The sequence below is a fragment of the Gobius niger genome (genome assembly GCF_951799975.1).
Source record: "Gobius niger genome assembly, chromosome: 24".
NCBI lineage: Eukaryota > Metazoa > Chordata > Actinopteri > Gobiiformes > Gobiidae > Gobius > Gobius niger.
Window position 1 is genome coordinate 6,622,105 of NC_136875.1, and position 18,134 is coordinate 6,640,238.

The 18,134-nt window shown below is 44.5% G+C and overlaps 1 protein-coding gene across 3 annotated transcripts in view; it reads left to right on the forward strand.

The window, feature by feature from the left end:
• Positions 1-18,134, forward strand: part of LOC306982264 (calmodulin-binding transcription activator 1-like) — a 181,373-nt gene that overhangs the window by 152,512 nt on the left and 10,727 nt on the right. For 2 of the 3 annotated variants that reach the window (XM_079582132.1, XM_079582133.1), the window contains exons 9-18: positions 178-379; positions 4,195-5,396; positions 7,305-7,431; positions 11,296-11,430; positions 11,613-11,752; positions 11,822-12,003; positions 12,083-12,161; positions 13,957-14,239; positions 16,065-16,483; positions 17,555-17,679. In XM_079582132.1, coding sequence (XP_079438258.1) covers positions 178-379; positions 4,195-5,396; positions 7,305-7,431; positions 11,296-11,430; positions 11,613-11,752; positions 11,822-12,003; positions 12,083-12,161; positions 13,957-14,239; positions 16,065-16,483; positions 17,555-17,679 — 2,894 coding nt within the window. The remainder of the gene's footprint in view (positions 1-177; positions 380-4,194; positions 5,397-7,304; positions 7,432-11,295; positions 11,431-11,612; positions 11,753-11,821; positions 12,004-12,082; positions 12,162-13,956; positions 14,240-16,064; positions 16,484-17,554; positions 17,680-18,134) is intronic. The other variant, XM_079582134.1, reaches the window with a different exon arrangement.

Genomic DNA, 18,134 nt, shown 5'->3' on the forward strand with positions numbered 1-18,134 from the left:
GCTTCTTCTTCTATAACTTTCTAGCACAGCGACCCTGAAAAGTGAGCCTGTGACGAATCGGGACAATACAAATATGTTGGAACAGTTAGGAATGAGTTTGGACCACAACTAACATCTTTATTTAGTGGCTTCCTCTTCATCAGGTATGACCTTTAACTACATGATTCTACTCCCCAGGTGGAGGTGCCGGACACCACCCAGAGCTCGCCCCTCTCCATCGCCAGTGACATGGCCGACAGCCCGGCGCTGGCCATCGGGGCCGGCTTGTCCCAGAGCTCGGCGGTCTTTATGTCTGAAGTCACCACTCTGACGGGGGATTCGGTTTACTCTGCGGGGCACACGCACCTGCTGGCATCCACACACGAGGGCACCGCCACGGGTAAGGACTAGCTGCCCTACGGGGTGTCTCTGGTCACATTAACCTGTTACCTGCTTTTGCAATATAACCAAATACGGACGGACAATCAAAAGTGTCTTTTACTTTCTTTTATTTTAACATACTTTTAGCGGACACATCCTTGTAGACAGACAGACATACAAACAATGAATAAAAATTGCTTTTAAAGGTAGAAGGACTCCACCCAGAGCGGCTCATTGGAAGCGCAGGTCTGGTAGGAGCGCTCGCTTTGGGCAGCATGGACTGAGAAGCTGCAACACCTGCCATCTCAAAGCGCATTGACTCGAGACCTTACAGCCTAGATGCCAGTGTGATAGCTCAGTTGATACTTTCTAGTTTCAAAAACTATTTGTAAGATCTGTGTGAGTGAGACACAACTTACATCACATTTGTCGTTCCTAACCCTAATCCCTGACTCTAAACCTAACCTTAACCCTACTCCCCTGAACAAGGGGGGCGGCAACAGGTTAAAGGAATAGGCCACCGTTTTTACATACTGAGATATGTTCTTACCTTAGCTTTGACGAGTTCTTTAGGACCTGTCTGATCTTCACCCGAGCCTTCAGTCACGCCAAACTACTCCTGGTATTATTACGCCTTACAATATAGTCCCCCCTTTTATCCACTTAGAAAATCCACATTGTTTAATTTTGTGTAGTTATACTTTGTAGTGGAACACTTCACGTAACCATATTTAAATAGGGAAAACGTGGAAGAGCTTGGTAGCTTCTATCTTGACCTGTTTTGGAGCTATAGAGGAGAGAGGGAGAGGCTAAATGCTAACGCCGTCTGCGCTGTGTTTACGTGACTGAAGGCACGGGGGAAGATCAGACAGGTCCTAAAGAACTCGTCAAAGCTAAGGTAAGAACATATCTCAGTATGTAAAAACGGTGGCCTATTCCTTTAACCTGTTGCCGTCCCCCTTGTTGTAGGGTTAGGGTTAGGTTTAGAGTCAGGGATTAGGGCTAGGAACGACAAAAAAACGGTGGCCTATTCCTTTAAGGCCATTTTCACTCCACCAGACTGTGTGAAATGCCTCGTGATGTCTTGACAATTAGGCTTACATCATTCAATATGGGGTAGGTGGATGTCGAAAAGAAAACTTGAAATATGAACAGTCCAGATCTGACTGTTTTTTAGGCAGTGTAACACACCTGCCTGTTTTCAACATGTCAACACTTTGTGACGGAAAGTGGTTCACACCAACGACAACACTCCGAGTCGCAAACAGCGCTGCGAACATTATTGCCTTGAGTGTTACACCGGGCAAACTCAAAATACACCATCTGAAAGCCACTGACTAAACCTTTCAGGACAGCATGGTCAGAATACTGGGAGAATGGATGGTTTGAGAGAGAAGTGAAGGAAATTTTATCTGTAAACAAAAAACAACAACACACAATTAATTTTTAAACAGATATGGCGGGTTTAGATATGGTCAGTCTGGGCTTTCACAGCACAACTATCCAGTGTTCATTTTGACAACATTTTTTAATTTAGTTTTAGTCTTAGTCTTTTGACGAAAATGTAATTCGATTTTAGTCTAGTTTTAGTCCCAAAAATATCTTCAATTTTAGTCTAGTTTTAGTCGACTAAATTTAAGACGAATTTAGTCGACTTTGCATTGATGATATTCATTCTAATCATATTTAATCTTGTTCCTCTGCTTTGTGGAGCTGCTCCACATGAACAAAGCTCAGAGCTGATCCTTTGGCAGAGAATTTACATGATCTGAGGCTCTTTCAGACGGTCAATAGAAGTTTGGATGATTTTAGTCTCTCCTTTTCATTTTTATTTAGTCTTATTTTAGTCGACTAAAATATCTGGACATTTTAGTCATAGTTTTAGTCTCATGAAAAACTTTTAATTTAGTTTTAGTCCAGTTTTAGTCGTCAAAAACATCACTTTGACTAAAAACACTGCAACTATCATGGCGATTTTGACACAAATTTAGATAGTGAAGCTATTTTTCCGCTTCACTTGTGTCTCTATCGTGCAGTGGGGTTTATAAGCAGAGATTAGCTGCTCACAATGAGCTCGTGACTGAAGATTGCACGATTGTGGGGTCCCAGCGCTGTGGTGGCACTAAACATGGATATAACAGAGCTGCAGGCGACAGAAGGAGGAAAACACTGCAAACAGAGGCGAGCGAGCGCTAGGAACTGCTGATAACATCTTCCTCAGCATAGAAGTCAGCTAGGCTACTTCTCATCTGCTGCTGATGTTAGCTTCACCAACAGTCTAGTGCAGGGGTAGGCAACGTCAGGCCCGGGGGCCAAATCCGGCCCTCCAGCACAGAGCCTCTGGCCCCCAATATGATTTTGAGAAATATAAGGGATCAAACACCTGTTAAAGTACACTAAAAATGCGAGAAATAGTGTCTTTTTATGGTGTATTTTTTTAAATGTCTTTGGAAAACATCCCACTTAGTCATATATAATGTAAAACAGTGATTCTCAACTGGTGGGTCGGGGACTCAAAAGTGGGTCGCGAGCCTATAGCAAACTTTTTTTTTCAATATTTTCCATCTGAAACTACACGGAAACACACTGGAGTCTGTTAAAATGTGTATTATTGGGTTGTTTTGATCATAATTTCAGTTTTCAAAGCAAATCTACGGCTTGTTCAATAAAAACGTGTGGTGAATGCAATATTTTATACGATATATGATAAATTACAGTTTTATTTGGGTCGCAGCTTGTCATTAAGGTATTGGCGGGTCTCGGAGCCGGACCACATTAGAACCACTGATGTTTATAAGTTTATAAGTTTATTGATGGAATGCCCCTTGAGATGTGCCATCTCGTTTGCGAGGGGGTCCATTAACACAAAACACTAGTCACGGTTAACAAAACACAGTAAAAGACAAGATATAAACAGGGCAAAACACACATTAGGACAGTCACACAGACAAAACAAACTTGCTCCATAGTCCTCCCAAACCCCTCCAAGATACTTGGACAAAATGTACAAAATAAAACAAAAAATAAATGAATACAAATAAATAAATAAAAAAACAGCAACAGAAATATAATCAAAAGGAAGCAAAAGGAAACAATTCCAAGAGATGAGGTAAAAGTACAAACTTACAAATACACTTAAAGACATAAACAAGGCGTTTTTAGGTGAGAAAATAAGGAGGCTCTAAAAAAAAAAAAACAATGTTAAAGAACGAATGGATAAAGGTAAACTATTCCAATCAGAGGGGGCTTTGAACTGAAAAGCTCTGCGTCCTATTTCTTTATTAATACGTGGGACAGTAAAAGTAAGAGAGTGAGTACTTCTAAGTGAATATGTGGATGTAACTGGAATAAGAAAATGCTCCATGTATGTATGTATGTATATGATGTAAAACATTGGCATCTGCAGAAAATGGTTCTTAACTGTAGGCCTAACGCTACAATAGTGAGGTTCGGCCCTTGGTGTTTTGGCTATGATGAAAATTGGCCCTTCATGATGCAAACTTGCCTACCCCTGGTCTAGTGAGTGTTTGAATGAATGGGAGGATGGACCAAATTCGCACAGTGTGAGGCTCAGGTTCTCTCACACAGTGTTGATGACCAATTTAGCATGTTCAAAATCGCCCTGAAAGTCGTGTCGTGTGAGCCCGGCTTTATCAAATGGTCTCCTCAGATCTAGATGACAGAAACAACAAACAACAGAGCCTTGGTAATGACATGTAAGTGGCTCTGTGACCTTGGGGTGTTGCTCCATCACACGTGTTGAGGTCAGATCTAACTTCTCGCCTCAGGAAGATTGCTTAAAACCCAGCTTGCATATTTTCTTCTATCCTACAGGTCTCGCGACTGGAATCCTTCTGGCCGTCACCCCTGAAAACCCGCAGCGTTTCCCTTCTTTCTCCGGGGGCGTCGGTCTGGGCGACGGAGGAGAGCTGGTCCTGTCCAGCTCTCTCGACTCGGCCGGCGGGGTCGGCCTTCCCGAAACCACCATGACGTTTGACCCGGACTGCTTCCTGAACAACCCCAAACAGGGGCAAACGTACGGGGGCGGCGGGGGCAAGGCGGAAGGCTGCAACGGAGACGACATCCACTGCCCCTCCAACGGCTTCTACAACCCCACTTTGGTCAACAACATCAAAACGGAAGCGGGGAACTTAGAACAGCCGCTCACCAATCAGAGCGGGTACGAGTCGACGGGTTTGAGCCCCAGCACGACGCTGGAGCAGATGGATTTCAGCGCCGTCATGTCCTCAACTTTGGGCCAGCAGGGGCACCACCCGTCCCCGACCCTCTTCCTCCAAACGTCCCCGAATCAAGCGCTACAAGGCAGCTCAGCGGACGGCAGTCAGGAAGGAGACGGCCAAAGCTACATGGGGCTGAGCAACGTGTCCAACGCATCGCAAGTCACGACCAACGGGGATCTGCAGAAGTCGAGCCCCGAAACGGCAGCTCTGTGCGGGAGAAGTTCCACGTCGCGAGCGGATCAAACTGCAGCGGGCGACAAAGCGGCGGATAGCAGCGATAACCTGTTGCTGAAATCGGAAGACGCCTACAGCGCGGGGGTCAAAGTCGAGCATTATTTGCAGGAAGAGAACGGCGGAGAGGGCGGCGTCGCGAGCGGGGGAGACGGCGAAATTTTATGCAACGGCGTCAGCTCGGTGGTCGCGAGCCCGCAGACGATAGCACAGGGGGGCAGCATAGACGGGGCGCTGTACAGCTCACCGATGCCACAGCAGGGGGTCACGGCCAACACCAACGCGTCCGGGGCGGGCATCAGTTTAGAGGGCTTCGAGGCGTCTTTCGGGAGCCAGTTTTCGGACTTGATAAACGATTTCATCTCGGTGGAAGGGTCCGGAGCCGGCGTGGCCGTGGGAGCAGGGGTGTTGATGAGCCAGGAGGGGGGGGGCGCGGAGGAGCAGGGCAGCGCGCAGAGCCACCTGCAGGGGGCAGCGGTGGAGCAGGCGTCGCTCGGGCTGCTGCCGGAGAGCGGGAGGCTGTTCGGAGTGACGGACTATTCGCCCGAGTGGTCCTACCCAGAGGTGAGCTTGTTCCTGTTCCTAACATTACTACTGCAAATTTTCTTCCTTCCTAAACTGACATTTTGTGGTAGTATAATCATTTGGGGAATTTGTTTTTTCTTTAAATTGTATCAAAAGATGTCTTAAAAATGATAAGACAAAAACACAGATAAAATGGAACAAAGTTAAAAAAAATCAGGACTTTACCTAAACTCGCATATTTTTAACATTGAATTTTCAGTGAAATTTAATTTTATCCCTCAACCTCTTAGTTTTAAAGCAGTACTAAGTAACTCTTCCCCTAGAGGCCATAAGCGCAACTGCAGGTGTAGTAGCAAGTTACGATTTTTTAACGTATTAATTGTCTTGGAGAGTAAATACTACGCTGACAGAAAAGACGAAGGGAGAGAGGGATATTGTGCATCCAATTATACAATGGAAATCATTTTTTTCACTCAAACGTGGCTGTAAATACTGATAAAGTGACGCTAGCCCGCAGTTAGCTTTGCCCGTTAGCCTGTTAGCTTCTTCTTCGTGATTCTATTAGTGTGTATTGGTGGCTCCGGTCCGGTGGCAGTCAAGTTGCAAACATGGTTTTCTGGCCAGAGACACCAGGGGGATATTAAAGACCCTCCAGTCATCCCATAAACACTTGTATTACCCCCACAGAGACTACGGGGAAGGATTTATTAAGGTAAACACGTTACTTAGTACTGCTTTACTGTCAGAGTAAAAAAAATAGACGAAACTTGCCCTGTACAATTCTTATTTCATGACGTTTTGTTGCTAGCAAGCAGAGAGATTTTCTGGAACAACTTCATGGCGCAACGACCGTTTTCCTACGCTACACAAATATTGGCATACCCGTGTGTATCATCATGAAAGGCCATTGAGATGATGCTGCAATCCAAATATGGTCATTTCCTTTCCGTGAGACAGTCGCCGCTAAAGACGTTACAAAACTTTAAGGCCGTTTTCACCAAGTTTTCATTCCACTCTAGCAACAACATCTCCACTTTAGTAGCCCCTACAGACTCCACACGTTTCAGTCTTGAAGAACTGACAGCGAAAGTTAAAATGTTCAAGCCGGGGCTTCAGTTTGTCTCTCGGTCTGTGGAGTCTCTCGTTCAGCTCTGATTGAGATGTGATCGAATTTCAATAAACATTTTTCCTTTATTAAATTATCCATGTCATGTTGTGTCTCGGCCTTAATCGAGATGTGATTCATTTTCACCCAATAGATCAGATTCACTAATGTTTTCAGTTGTTTTTAGACACGTGTTATGGTTAGAAACAGGAGTCCAAAGTGAAAAAAACATTTTATTCTCAACAAGTTTCATTGGATTATATATATTTTTTATCATTCATACGTCTAGAAAACATTTACAAACTGGATTCCCAATTTTGTAGAAATTGAACAACTGTCAAAGTTAATGCTTGAACTCACAATTAATGAATTAGTCGTGGCATAATTGAAATAATAAGTATTCAAAGTAGAAAGTGCAAATCTTTGTAAATAAGTGCTAGGAATAATCACTTTCCAGCTTCAATTACACAAAAAAATGTGCAATCACAACGAGTAAGACAAAACAACTGGGACAAACCTTGTTCCTTGTGGAGAGCCAGTAGCATCGACAGTTCGTCTACAATGTGTGTGACAGGGCTTTTAAAAGAAACAAAACACATGATCATTCTGGCCTTTTACCTTGGAGCTTTTATAGAAATGTAGTGGAGAAGGAACATATTATATTTCTCTTTCAAATGTGATACAGATCCTCAAAAAACTCTAAACCATTGTGAAGTCAGGACCAAAACGAGGCTAATAAGGAACTTAATCAGGAAAATCGAAAAAGCTTTTCGGCGTGATTGTGGCTACGATAACATTTATTTTACACAACAGTAACGATCATGATGCTTGGTCTGTTTCAGGGCGGGGTGAAGGTGCTCATCACTGGTCCGTGGTTGGAGTCCAGCTCTGACTACAGCTGTTTCTTCGACCACATCAGTGTGCCGGCGGCTCTCATCCAGCCGGGCGTCCTGCGCTGCTACTGCCCAGGTAGACTGAATACTGCTTTCTTCTCCCTGTGTCTGTGCACTGCAAAAAGTAAATATCAAATAAATGACTTGAATTGAGGAAATGTATCTTGTTTTGAGCGGTTTTCACTCATTTAGACACTTTTCCTGATCAGACCAAGTTTGCTTTGCTTGTTTGAGGACATTTCAGACCAGCTCTAGGGTAAATCTCGCTTGAAATAAGAAAGTAAAATTGCCAATGAGATAAGACCAATTTTCTTACCCCGTTGGCAAAGAAAATGACCTGAAATAAGGACGAAATGTATCGAAACGAGTCAGAAACATCTCAGAACAAGTGAAATAATCTAGGACAAATGCCCAACAACTTCTTAACTAGTCAAAACAACTAAAATTTGGATTATTGTGCTCAAATTGAGATGTTTATACTGATCTAGTTAAATACTTTTTGCAGTGCATTAAACTGGATAGATCTTACCAGAGCAACATCCAATTCCTGTTTAGAGCTACCTCTATGGGAGTGCCACAGGGGTCTATTTTGGGGCCCATGTTCTTTAATATATAAATGATGCGTTAACTGTTAATATTTTACGCTGATCATTCGGTTACTTTTGATGAAACGAGTTTGAGAAATGAACAAAAGAGATGCAAAAAGTCACAGAATGGTTGATGTCCTGCATTACCTTGAACATAGATCAAAATGTCTCAATGTTTTGTTTTTCAAATAAACGTAAACCTGAACAAATATAAAGGAGACACAAATATTCGAATACTTGATTCAAACCTTGGTTTTAAAAGTCATATAAAAAAACTTTGATCTGATGCATTAAACATGTTAGATATTCATTAACTACATACCACAACAGTATGATTGTCCCACATCTTTTGTGTTTTTGTTTGTAAAACATCATATAAGCCATTTAAATCGTTGTATTAAAGAACCCTGGAAATTCATGACAAAAAAAACGGATTAACCACATTTTTATGTTTAAAATGCCGGTTGAAAACAGGATCTTCTGTATAATAATATTAAAATAGTGAAGTTTACCGCATCACTGCTCAAAGCTGTCAGACCAAGAAAACGCACTGAGCCCGAGTGCTTCGAAGCAAACCGCCTCAGCGAGAGCGAGACAAGCTCCCATCACTGCTTTTAACCACGCTGTAATCTCTCCTCGTGAAAAACACATTTGCCGTGATACAATATTCTAGACTTGGGTCAGGATTTTTTTATTTATTTTTTTGCGCCACAAAAACAGAAGGGATTATTTTTGTCCCAAGATGACGTGGAGTTCCCGTTTCCTGCTGCAGGGAACACGGTTCATTGGGATAAAGTTAGCGTGTTCTGACTCACTCTGACATGACCAGAAGCAGACTGTAAGCAACATCCTCCCACACAGAGTCAAACGCCGAGCCCCGTGAGATCGCCTTATTATCTTCACTCGTATGAAGTACAGGTGGGCAACCTGCTGCCTAATATACTGTCAAAATGTTTCCTCTGAAGGTATGCAAATGTGGGACAGCAGCTGCATTCTAACACTTGAGTTTAGCTGTGACTGTTAAATAGAAGCATTTTATTTTTTTTATTTTTTTAACAAATGGAATGTAGTGGGGAGTTGGTTTTGTTGTTTTACCTGACTTCTATTCCCTAACATCCTGAGCACCTTGACATGTTTTTCTTCTTTCCTTTTCTCAGCAAGTTGGGAGCAAGTCAAGTCAAACTTTTTTTCAGAGGTCTGGGTTGTTCTGCTGATTAAAAAAAAGGAAAAACCAAGACCATTAGTTTGGCTGCTGATGAATTTAATAATTTTATGGCTTACACTTGTATTGCACTTTACAAGCCTGTAATACCAAGTTTCTCACAGAGCTACACTGTATCACGTAGTCATTTTTCATTCTCTCCACACTCAGTGGTGATGAGCTGCTCCCTCCGACCACCACCGACCACTCACTCACTCACTGCATTCACCCACGTGTTGCCAAACAGTCTCAGCTCAGCTTCCAGATCTGAAAGGGTCAGGCAGAGCAAAGGCGGTTTGGCCTCTTGAATTGTGAAACACTTAAAGTGAACGTCTGTAGATTTGCAAAGTGATAGAGTGAAATTTCAAAAGTGAACAATCAAATCCCTCTTTAACAGAAAGCCCTTACTAGTTTGCAATTTGAAGAGAGCGGGAACAGAAGTAAAGAATTAAGCTCCTCCCCCTTGTCAGGCTGGTTCACAGGAAAAGGTCGTTTCATTGGTCGATGCAGGAGGATACTAGACTGAAAATATAACACTTATCTCATGACGTTTTGTTGCTAACGAGTTAGATTTACGGCGGTCAGTGCTTGTGCTTCACAGCTAGAAGGTCAGGGTTTGATTCCCACCTGGACGGGGCCTTTCTGTGTGGAGTTTGCATGTTCTCCCCGTGTCTACATATGTTTCCTCCGGGCACTCCGGTTCCCCCCACCACTAAAAACATGTACAATAGGCCTGAATGAATGAGAGTGTGTTTGAGAGTGTGCATTGGGGGACGACGGATGGAAATTACCCTAAGGCTTGTTCATTAACATGCACTGTCCCGACAAAATAAACCAATAAACAAACTAGGGTTGTCCATCACAATGGAGAGCCACCATCGTGATGCCACGCCCCCTCCTGTCAGAAACACGCACTGGTCTACTGTAGGCCTTGTAAACCTACAAACTTTGCAGGGATTGCACTGTAAATTAAATCACGGATGTAACTAATATGTGCACTAGTGTCAGTAGCCTGTCAGAAGCCACGATGTGTTAGCCGTAATTATTAACGTAAAGACGCAGCTGCTCTGTTTATGACGCGCGGAGCTCTCTCTCTCTCTCTCTCTCTCTCTCTCTCTCTCTCTCTCTCTCTCTCTCTCTCTCTCTCTCTGCAGCTCAGAGTTTAACAGCGCGTGGTTTTGCTTTGCTTTGCTGCGTATTGAAACTTAAACCGTTTTAAAATGACGAGAATGGCTCTCACATCGAACTGAATTCGCGGATTTTTCTCACGAAGAACTGAGAGAGGAGAGAGAGAGGAGAGAGAAAGGCGCGGTGCAGGAGGTACGAAGTTACGAGCTCACGGACCGGGCGGCGCGTGGAGCAGCTTCAAAAATGTAGCTACGACGCAAACGTGTAAATATTGTCCCGTTCACCCACTGTTTCTTAAACATTACGTTAAATTGAGCAAATGCAAATAATAAGCTCCGATGTGATAAGAGCCTTGGAGTTCACGCTCTGAATAAGTCGTTCTCCTCTCAGACTTTACGCACGAGTTTTAACACATTTCTTTTGCAAAAGTTGTGTTCCGTGACTCTGTTCAAATCATGTTTAGTTTAGATCCATTTATCCTGCAATCTCACATTTTCCTAACATACACAGAAATATGCAGCATATATATATAGGCTGTGTAAATGTCTTTAAAAAAAAAATGCTTATAATGAGAAATGGACGATATCATCGTCCATCACGATGGTTCACTGTAAACATCGTCAACGGCCAATTAAGGGGACATCGCCCAACCCTAAATCAAACAAACAATTTATCCAGGAAATAACTACAAACATCACACCGCAACAACTGTTCCCCATGCATATCCATTCACAAATACTGACATGTTGGGTATCCATGTGTACTGCAAAAAGCGAGCAAGATGACGCAGTAATCCAAATATGGTCATTTCATATAGGCACAGACGTTACAACATTTTAGAGGCCGTGTTCTCCAAAGGAGGTTTTCATTCCACTCTTGTGACAACATCTCCACTTTAGTAACTCCTACAGGCGGCAAACTTTACAGGCTTGGATTGCACAATGTTTTAAAGGTTTTTTTTTTTCTCAGGGCTTTATCTATTTCCCAGCCTGGCATCAAACACGTGTGTGTCCTGTGCTTTCAGCTCACGACACGGGCCTGGTGATGCTGCAGGTGGCCATGGGCGGAGACGTCATTTCCTCCTCAGTGGTGTTCGAGTACAAGGCGCGGGACCTGCCTGCCCTGCCCTCCTCCCAACACGACTGGCTCTCCCTGGACGGTGAGAGAGAAAGAGAAAGAGAAAGAGACAGAGACAGAGACAGAGACAGAGACAGAGACAGAGACAGAGACAGAGACAGAGAAAGAGAAAGAGAAAGAGAAAGAGAAAGAGAAAGAGACAGAGAGAGCGCTCAGCATCTCTCTTGAACGCTGAATAACTTTTCATATTTTTGCCCGTTGCAGACACTCAGTTCCGCATGTCCATCCTGGAGCGCCTGGAACAGATGGAGCAGAGAATGTCCGAGATCTCCAACCCGAGTCCCGCCCCGGAGTCCTCGGCCCCCAAAGGAGGAGGAGGGGTTGAGGGCGGGGCTACAGAACAGGTGAGAGAGGGAGAGAGACGTTCTTATATAGCGTTTTAGGAATCTCTGCTAACACTTCTCGTTCCGCAGCTGTCCACGGAGCAGAGCTTCGAGGGCCGGGTGGTGGTGCTGTGCGAGCAGATGATGGGACAGTCGTGTTGGGGCTCGGGCTCGGAGCTGGTCCACAGTCGGAGCTCCAGGGGGATGACTCTGCTGCACCTGGCCGCGGCGCAGGGCTACAGCCAGCTCATCCGGACGCTGCGGCGCTGGCGGTGAGCACGGCTGCAGAAACCCAAACATGAAGAATAGGCTGAAAAGGCAAACACACTCATCACCCGCGTTCTGTTGCAGGACTAAACACTCGGACAGCATCGACCTGGAGCTGGAGGTGGACCCGTTGAACGTGGATCACTTCTCGTGCACTCCCCTGGTGGGCGACTCTTTCACACACACTTCTCCACAAACACTGTGGTCTCAAGCAGTTGTGGCAATGCTGCGAACACTATTTGTTGTCCTCAACCTGTGAGACGTTTCTGTGACTGTCTCCGATACTTGGCGGCCACCAGGGCGATGTCAAAGAGACTCCGTACGACTCTTTGAGATCTGCTTTGTATCCGCCAGGTCTGTGAGACGTTGCAGTCACAGAAACGTCTCACAGACCTGGAGACTCGCCTCATCTCCATGACCAGCGGAAACTCAAGTCTCCAAGTAGTCTCCAGGCCAGTGAGATAGACCCTTAAGTGCATGATATATAGACGCGGTGGCGCAACAGTTAGCGCTCGTGCCTCACAGCTCGAAGGTCCCGGGTTCGTTTCCCACCTGGACGGGGCCTTTCTGTGTGGAGTTTGCATGTTCTCCCCATGTCTGCGTAGGTTAGCGGTAGGTTATAAAAACATGTGCAATAGGTGAATCCTCCAGCCAGGTGTTTCTGACCACCAGCCTGGCTCCACATCATGGAGACGGGTCCCCGAGCACCGGCCCAAGCTGGCAGCTCACTGCTCCTACAGGTCGCCCCATGCAACACTGAGGATGGGTCAAATGCAGAGAACTAATTTCTCTACAGAGATTAATACAGCCCTGGCAGGGCTCGGGCCTATTGTAATTGTACTGGCAGTACTGGCACTGATGAAAGACGTGCGAAAAGAAACAGAGCGCTGAGCGCTCCCCATGCATTAGACAGTAATAGGGGCGACTCCCGGCACCCCGACCTGTCCGGTGAAATAGGCGTGTGCCGCGAAAGCGGCACATTTGTAACTGCTCGCATGAAAAAAGGTGAAAAATCCAGGCAAGTCGCAACATTGACAAGAAAGTAGTTGATGACGAGCGCAACGCGCTTGTCATCGACCATGGCCCTAAAACAGTCCTTAAAACACTACTAGAGTGACTCAGGGCATCGAGGCCTATCCGCAGGCGGCCCATATTGTTATTGTAAGGGTTTTTCTTATTATTATTATTATTATTATTATGATATGATTTGATGAAGAAGCTTAACTCCATGGCTGAATGTAAAATGAGACTCTGCCTGATCCCATCAGACTATGGAAGCTAAGCAGGGAAGGGCCTGGTCGGGACTTGGATGGGAGACCCTTTGGTAACACCAGGAAGCCTGGGCGAATGTAGTGAGTGAGTGAGTGGTGACGGTCGGAGGGGCGCAGACTGGTTGTCTCGCTTCTGTCAGTCCAGAAAAGCGCTATATCAAACCGATGCCTTCTTCTTATAGGGTTGCTGGAGATCAAACGCCATCACTATGAAAGGGTTTATAGGAAAAAACGTTTTCAAGTTGACATCCTTACTGGGGACATCCTTACAACTGTAGGACAGATGATGACTGGAAAACCTTATTCTTCAGTGGATCACTTAGTTTAGCTTGTGTAGTTTATTTAACAGGGACCTGGAGAGGAGCTTTGTGGCTCGTTCCCAGGGCTGGGACAATACGTTTGTATTAGAAAGGTTATCACACGTGCATATTGTGTCAGTATCGGAGCTGAGATGTTGATTGATTTACTGTAAAACACAAAAGAAACGTAACAAGGCCTGTCTTCCAACCGCAGTCATAGAGTTGGCATCTGTTGAAGTGTTTGGCGTCTCTTCCAAGAAGCTTTATGACACAAAAGCTTGTGTTAAAGATAGATTTTGTTGTTGTTCATGGTCTAATTCCTAGTTTTCAGAATGCGTTCCTAAAGTCCTAGTAATGGATGGATTTGCCCCTCTGGTCCCTCCCTCAGATGTGGGCGTGTGCGCTGGGCCACACCGAGGCAGCTTCAGTCCTGTTCGAGTGGGACCACAGAGCCCTGTCCATCCCGGACTCTCTGGGCCGCCTGCCCCTGAACATCGCTCGGTCCAGGGGCCACACGCGGCTCGCCGAGCTCCTGGAACAGCTCCTGGAACAGCCCCAGCAGAACCTCCCCTCCTCCTCGGACGCGCAGAGACCGGCACCCACCAGCAGAGGGCAGCACACGGACACAGAGCAGAGGAGAGGGGAGTCCCAGCCAGAGAACAGCAACACAGGTGATTGTTTTTTTAATTTTTGTGCTGCTTTTGGTTGTGCTGCACAGTCACCTATTTAGACAATGACCCACTTTGTCAATGCTCACAAATGACTTGTTAAAAAAAACATATTGCAGCAACTCACTATATATGTAGCTGTCTACAGTCTATGTCACATTTATGGCTAAACAATAACGTGTTTTGGTGCTTCTTTAAAGGTTATTATGCAACTTTTTATATGGGAAAAAAAAGTTGATATTTGCACAACCGCTGTGTCACAACAAGGTCAAATTTGCACATATATCAACTTTTTTTTTTCCTCACATAAAAAGTTGCATATTGCACCTTTAAAGTGAGTCTGTAAGTGTAAATGTTTGATAGATTGCGTCTAATTGTCCGTCTGGACCTGCTGTTTGACCGAACATAAGCAACATAATGATGTTTTTTTGCTGATCTCAGACACTAATCAGAATCAACATGACATCACTGTGATCAGTGAGACGAGCTGGATGTCCCAATCCGCTTTACATAAGCTCGCGATCCGATCCGATTTTTTTGGCACTTCATACTGGCGGATTATTAATTTATATATCATATATCGCCAATATATTATATTATTTATATATTAGTCTATTACAGCACTTTCTTTAAATATGGAAGAAGTTTGGGATTTCGCTTTGAATTTTAAATTAGAATGTAATATTGGGTAATACAAAGGCTATACGCTTATATTGTCTTACATCAAAACATTAACAGTTGTATAATTGCATCATTTTAAAAACCCTTCACAACAGCAAAGCAGCAGATATTATTATTATTTATTGTAGCTCTATCTGCTTCTAAAGGTCATTCAAGACTATTGCATTATGTTCAGGGTCTGTAAAAGACATAAACACAAGGAGAACCACATGGCTAATTATTCTGCACCTACAGAACGCTCTCATTTTCACTGTTGGACGCGATTCTTTCTGGCTCCTCTGTAAAAGTTCATGGCAGCACTGCAAAGGCAGCGAAAGACCTTTCTCTGCTTATTATTATGATTATTATTATTATCTTTAGCAGCTGCTGATTGTTCTCTGTGAGTTTGTAAGCTGCAAGTGTTAGCGGCAGGTGAGTGATAGTAGCCTAGCTTAGCGATAGCATTGTCGTCTTTATGGGGATCGGCCGCGATCCAGTCTTTTTATCCTGTCCGATGCTCTCAAACTGCCTGGGTCGGCCACCGGGAAGTCCGTACTTTCCTTTGAGCTGGTCTGTCAGGTCCAATCAGGAGGGGACGTGGGGACGTGATTGTTTACTTTTGAAGTTTCTCTCTCCTCATTTTACAATCTTACAGACTATCACTTTAAGTCTTTTTTCAAAACAAATTTACAAAAAAAATGTTTTAAATGCACTGTGTTGAAATGATTTAGTATGACAAACATCACTAGACAGTTTAGAACCAGTTTCTATGTAATGTGCAGCCAATGGGGGGGTCGTCTTTAATATAAATTTCAATGTTTAATTACTATCTCTACTACTTTTTTTTTTTTTGAGATCCTTGCCCAGAGTATCCCAGAGAGTGAAAATAAAGTGTTGCCTCGCGGTTGACTCCAGCAGGATGTTGTTTGCCAGAGGACCTGAGACTGTTCACATGGTGGGCCACAGGCGTGAGCTCTAATCAAATCTTCTGAAGCCTGGAAGCGTCCATTTGACTAATCCTTCTCCAATACTTCACTCTTCTACTACTACTACAACTACTACTACTACTAGTACTACTACTACTACTACTACCACATGTTATTTCTTTAGTCATTATTTTTGACTTGCCAAAACTGAGATTCATCTTCCTGTTTTATTTCGTCTTCAGTGGTGAAAACAGAGAACCACTCTGACACAAAGTCCAGCCACCAACTCAGATCTGCACCAGGAACGCCGCAGGAAGACCCCCCTCCTGCCAAGCGGCCCAAGCCCAGCGGGGACTCCCCTCCTGGGCAGCAGCTGGCCCCCCTGGCCCCTGGCCTCTCCACGCTCACCTCTCTGCTCAACTCCTCCGTCAGACCCGCCCCCCTGCCCTGCATTACCGCCTTGTGCCAGCCGAGGGCGCCGTCCCGGACCCCCCTCCTGCAGGTCAGGACAGGGGGCTCCGTGGGGGGTTCCGAGCACAGGGGCGTGGCCCGGAGGATCATGGGTAAAGAGCGGCTGGCGCTTCACCTGCGTCACAGGGTGGTGTGTGAGAGAGGAGAGGCGGAGCTGCTCAGTGTCCATGACGACGCAGACGACGTGCAGGTGAGTGACTGCACGCCGAAGCCCGTCAGCCCGCACGGAAACAAGGGACGAGAAGGGGTTACGGGGTCATTTATCAAGACGAGTGCAAGCTGATCAATAAAATATGCTTCTGTGCAGCCATGTTGCACCTGATTTAACATTGGAAACGATGTGTATTACAGAATATAAAGGCCGTCTGATATGTAAACAAGAGAGTGTGACAGGAGTAAATTATGTTCTTCTGATCCACCTTTGGACGCGCCTTAGTGTATTAATATGAAGATTTACATGCTAAGAGAATAATATGGCCTCATGCAGATGTGAACTTTGGTCATCTGTGAATAAGCTGAGCAATTATCCAGGTTAAACTATGAGCTGGACACAAAACCTGTATTCTGGTGTGCCCTGATCATTAGCCTGAAATGAGGTCCCAGCTTGCCATTGTTAAAGTGCATATGACACATAGTTTACACATATTTAAGATTTAGCTTCATTTTTACCCAGCTTTCTTTGCTTTTAGCCATTTTTGTAATGTTTGTAGTTTCACTTCTTTATAGAACACTGACAGGAAGTGACGTCGATAGAGGCTATTTTAAACTGTTGCCGTGGCAGCCTTGTCATTTGTCAAAAGTCATAAAAATTGCTGGTTCCTTGAAATAAAACGATAATTATAACTGATGGTATCCATCTAAATAAGTCACATTTTCAAAAGCATTAAAACCTGTCATATGCACGTTTACAATATTTTTGTCTGTTCATTGGAAGATGTGACATTTTTGGTTTGTCGGATTTTGTAACTATTAATAAGATACAAATCAGACTTAGAGAAGCAGTTTCTCCGCAATGTTTTTGCCACTGCTTCAAAAGATAAACTCTGTTTTCAGACTTTAAAACACACAGAGGTTCGTAAATACATACACAAATTATAGAATACTACAAATATTACAAATCTAAAATTCTGCAAGAACATTTTTGATCATGTCAGTCTCAATACCAGAGCTTTCTCTCTCAGCCTGCACAAGTGTCACTTAGAAGTGAATCAAACTTTGAACCTTCTGAAAAACCCAGCTCATAGAAACTTCTTTCTTGCAGATGGACGTCTCGTTGCTGGACCACATCATGGAGACGTCGTCGGGGCGACTGAAGCAGGAGCCAATGGAAACAGAGGCTGACTGTCGGGGGGCGGGGCTGTCCGGTTGCCTAAGCGACGTCGAGAGGTGCTTTCTTGCACAACTTGAATTTGTTGTTCCTTTCATACTGTATTTGTAGCTTATCTTTTTAGATCTGGTTTGCCAAGCCTTAAACTTCATACGAGAGATTAGGCAAAGTCAACACAACTAGATTTAAGATTTCAAGAGTTTGGGAAAAATCTACTGGTGCCATGTTTGTGGCTGTTAGCATACATTTTCTATGGACAAACATTAGCTATGGTTCTTTGATTGACAGGCCTGAGTCACCTTACAGGTAAACAGCCCCTCCCTCGCTCCCTCCTCACTGCTGGAGGCAGGGCCATGTGTGGGAAGTGTTTGTGCTGCAGGGCAAGTGACATCAGATTGTGCCTCTGACATGCCTCACCACACTGATGTTTTTAGGCAGAAAGTCGATCTATTTACTTATTTGCCCAAAATTGCAAAAATTATGACCATGATATGTAGACAGCACTATTGGGCTC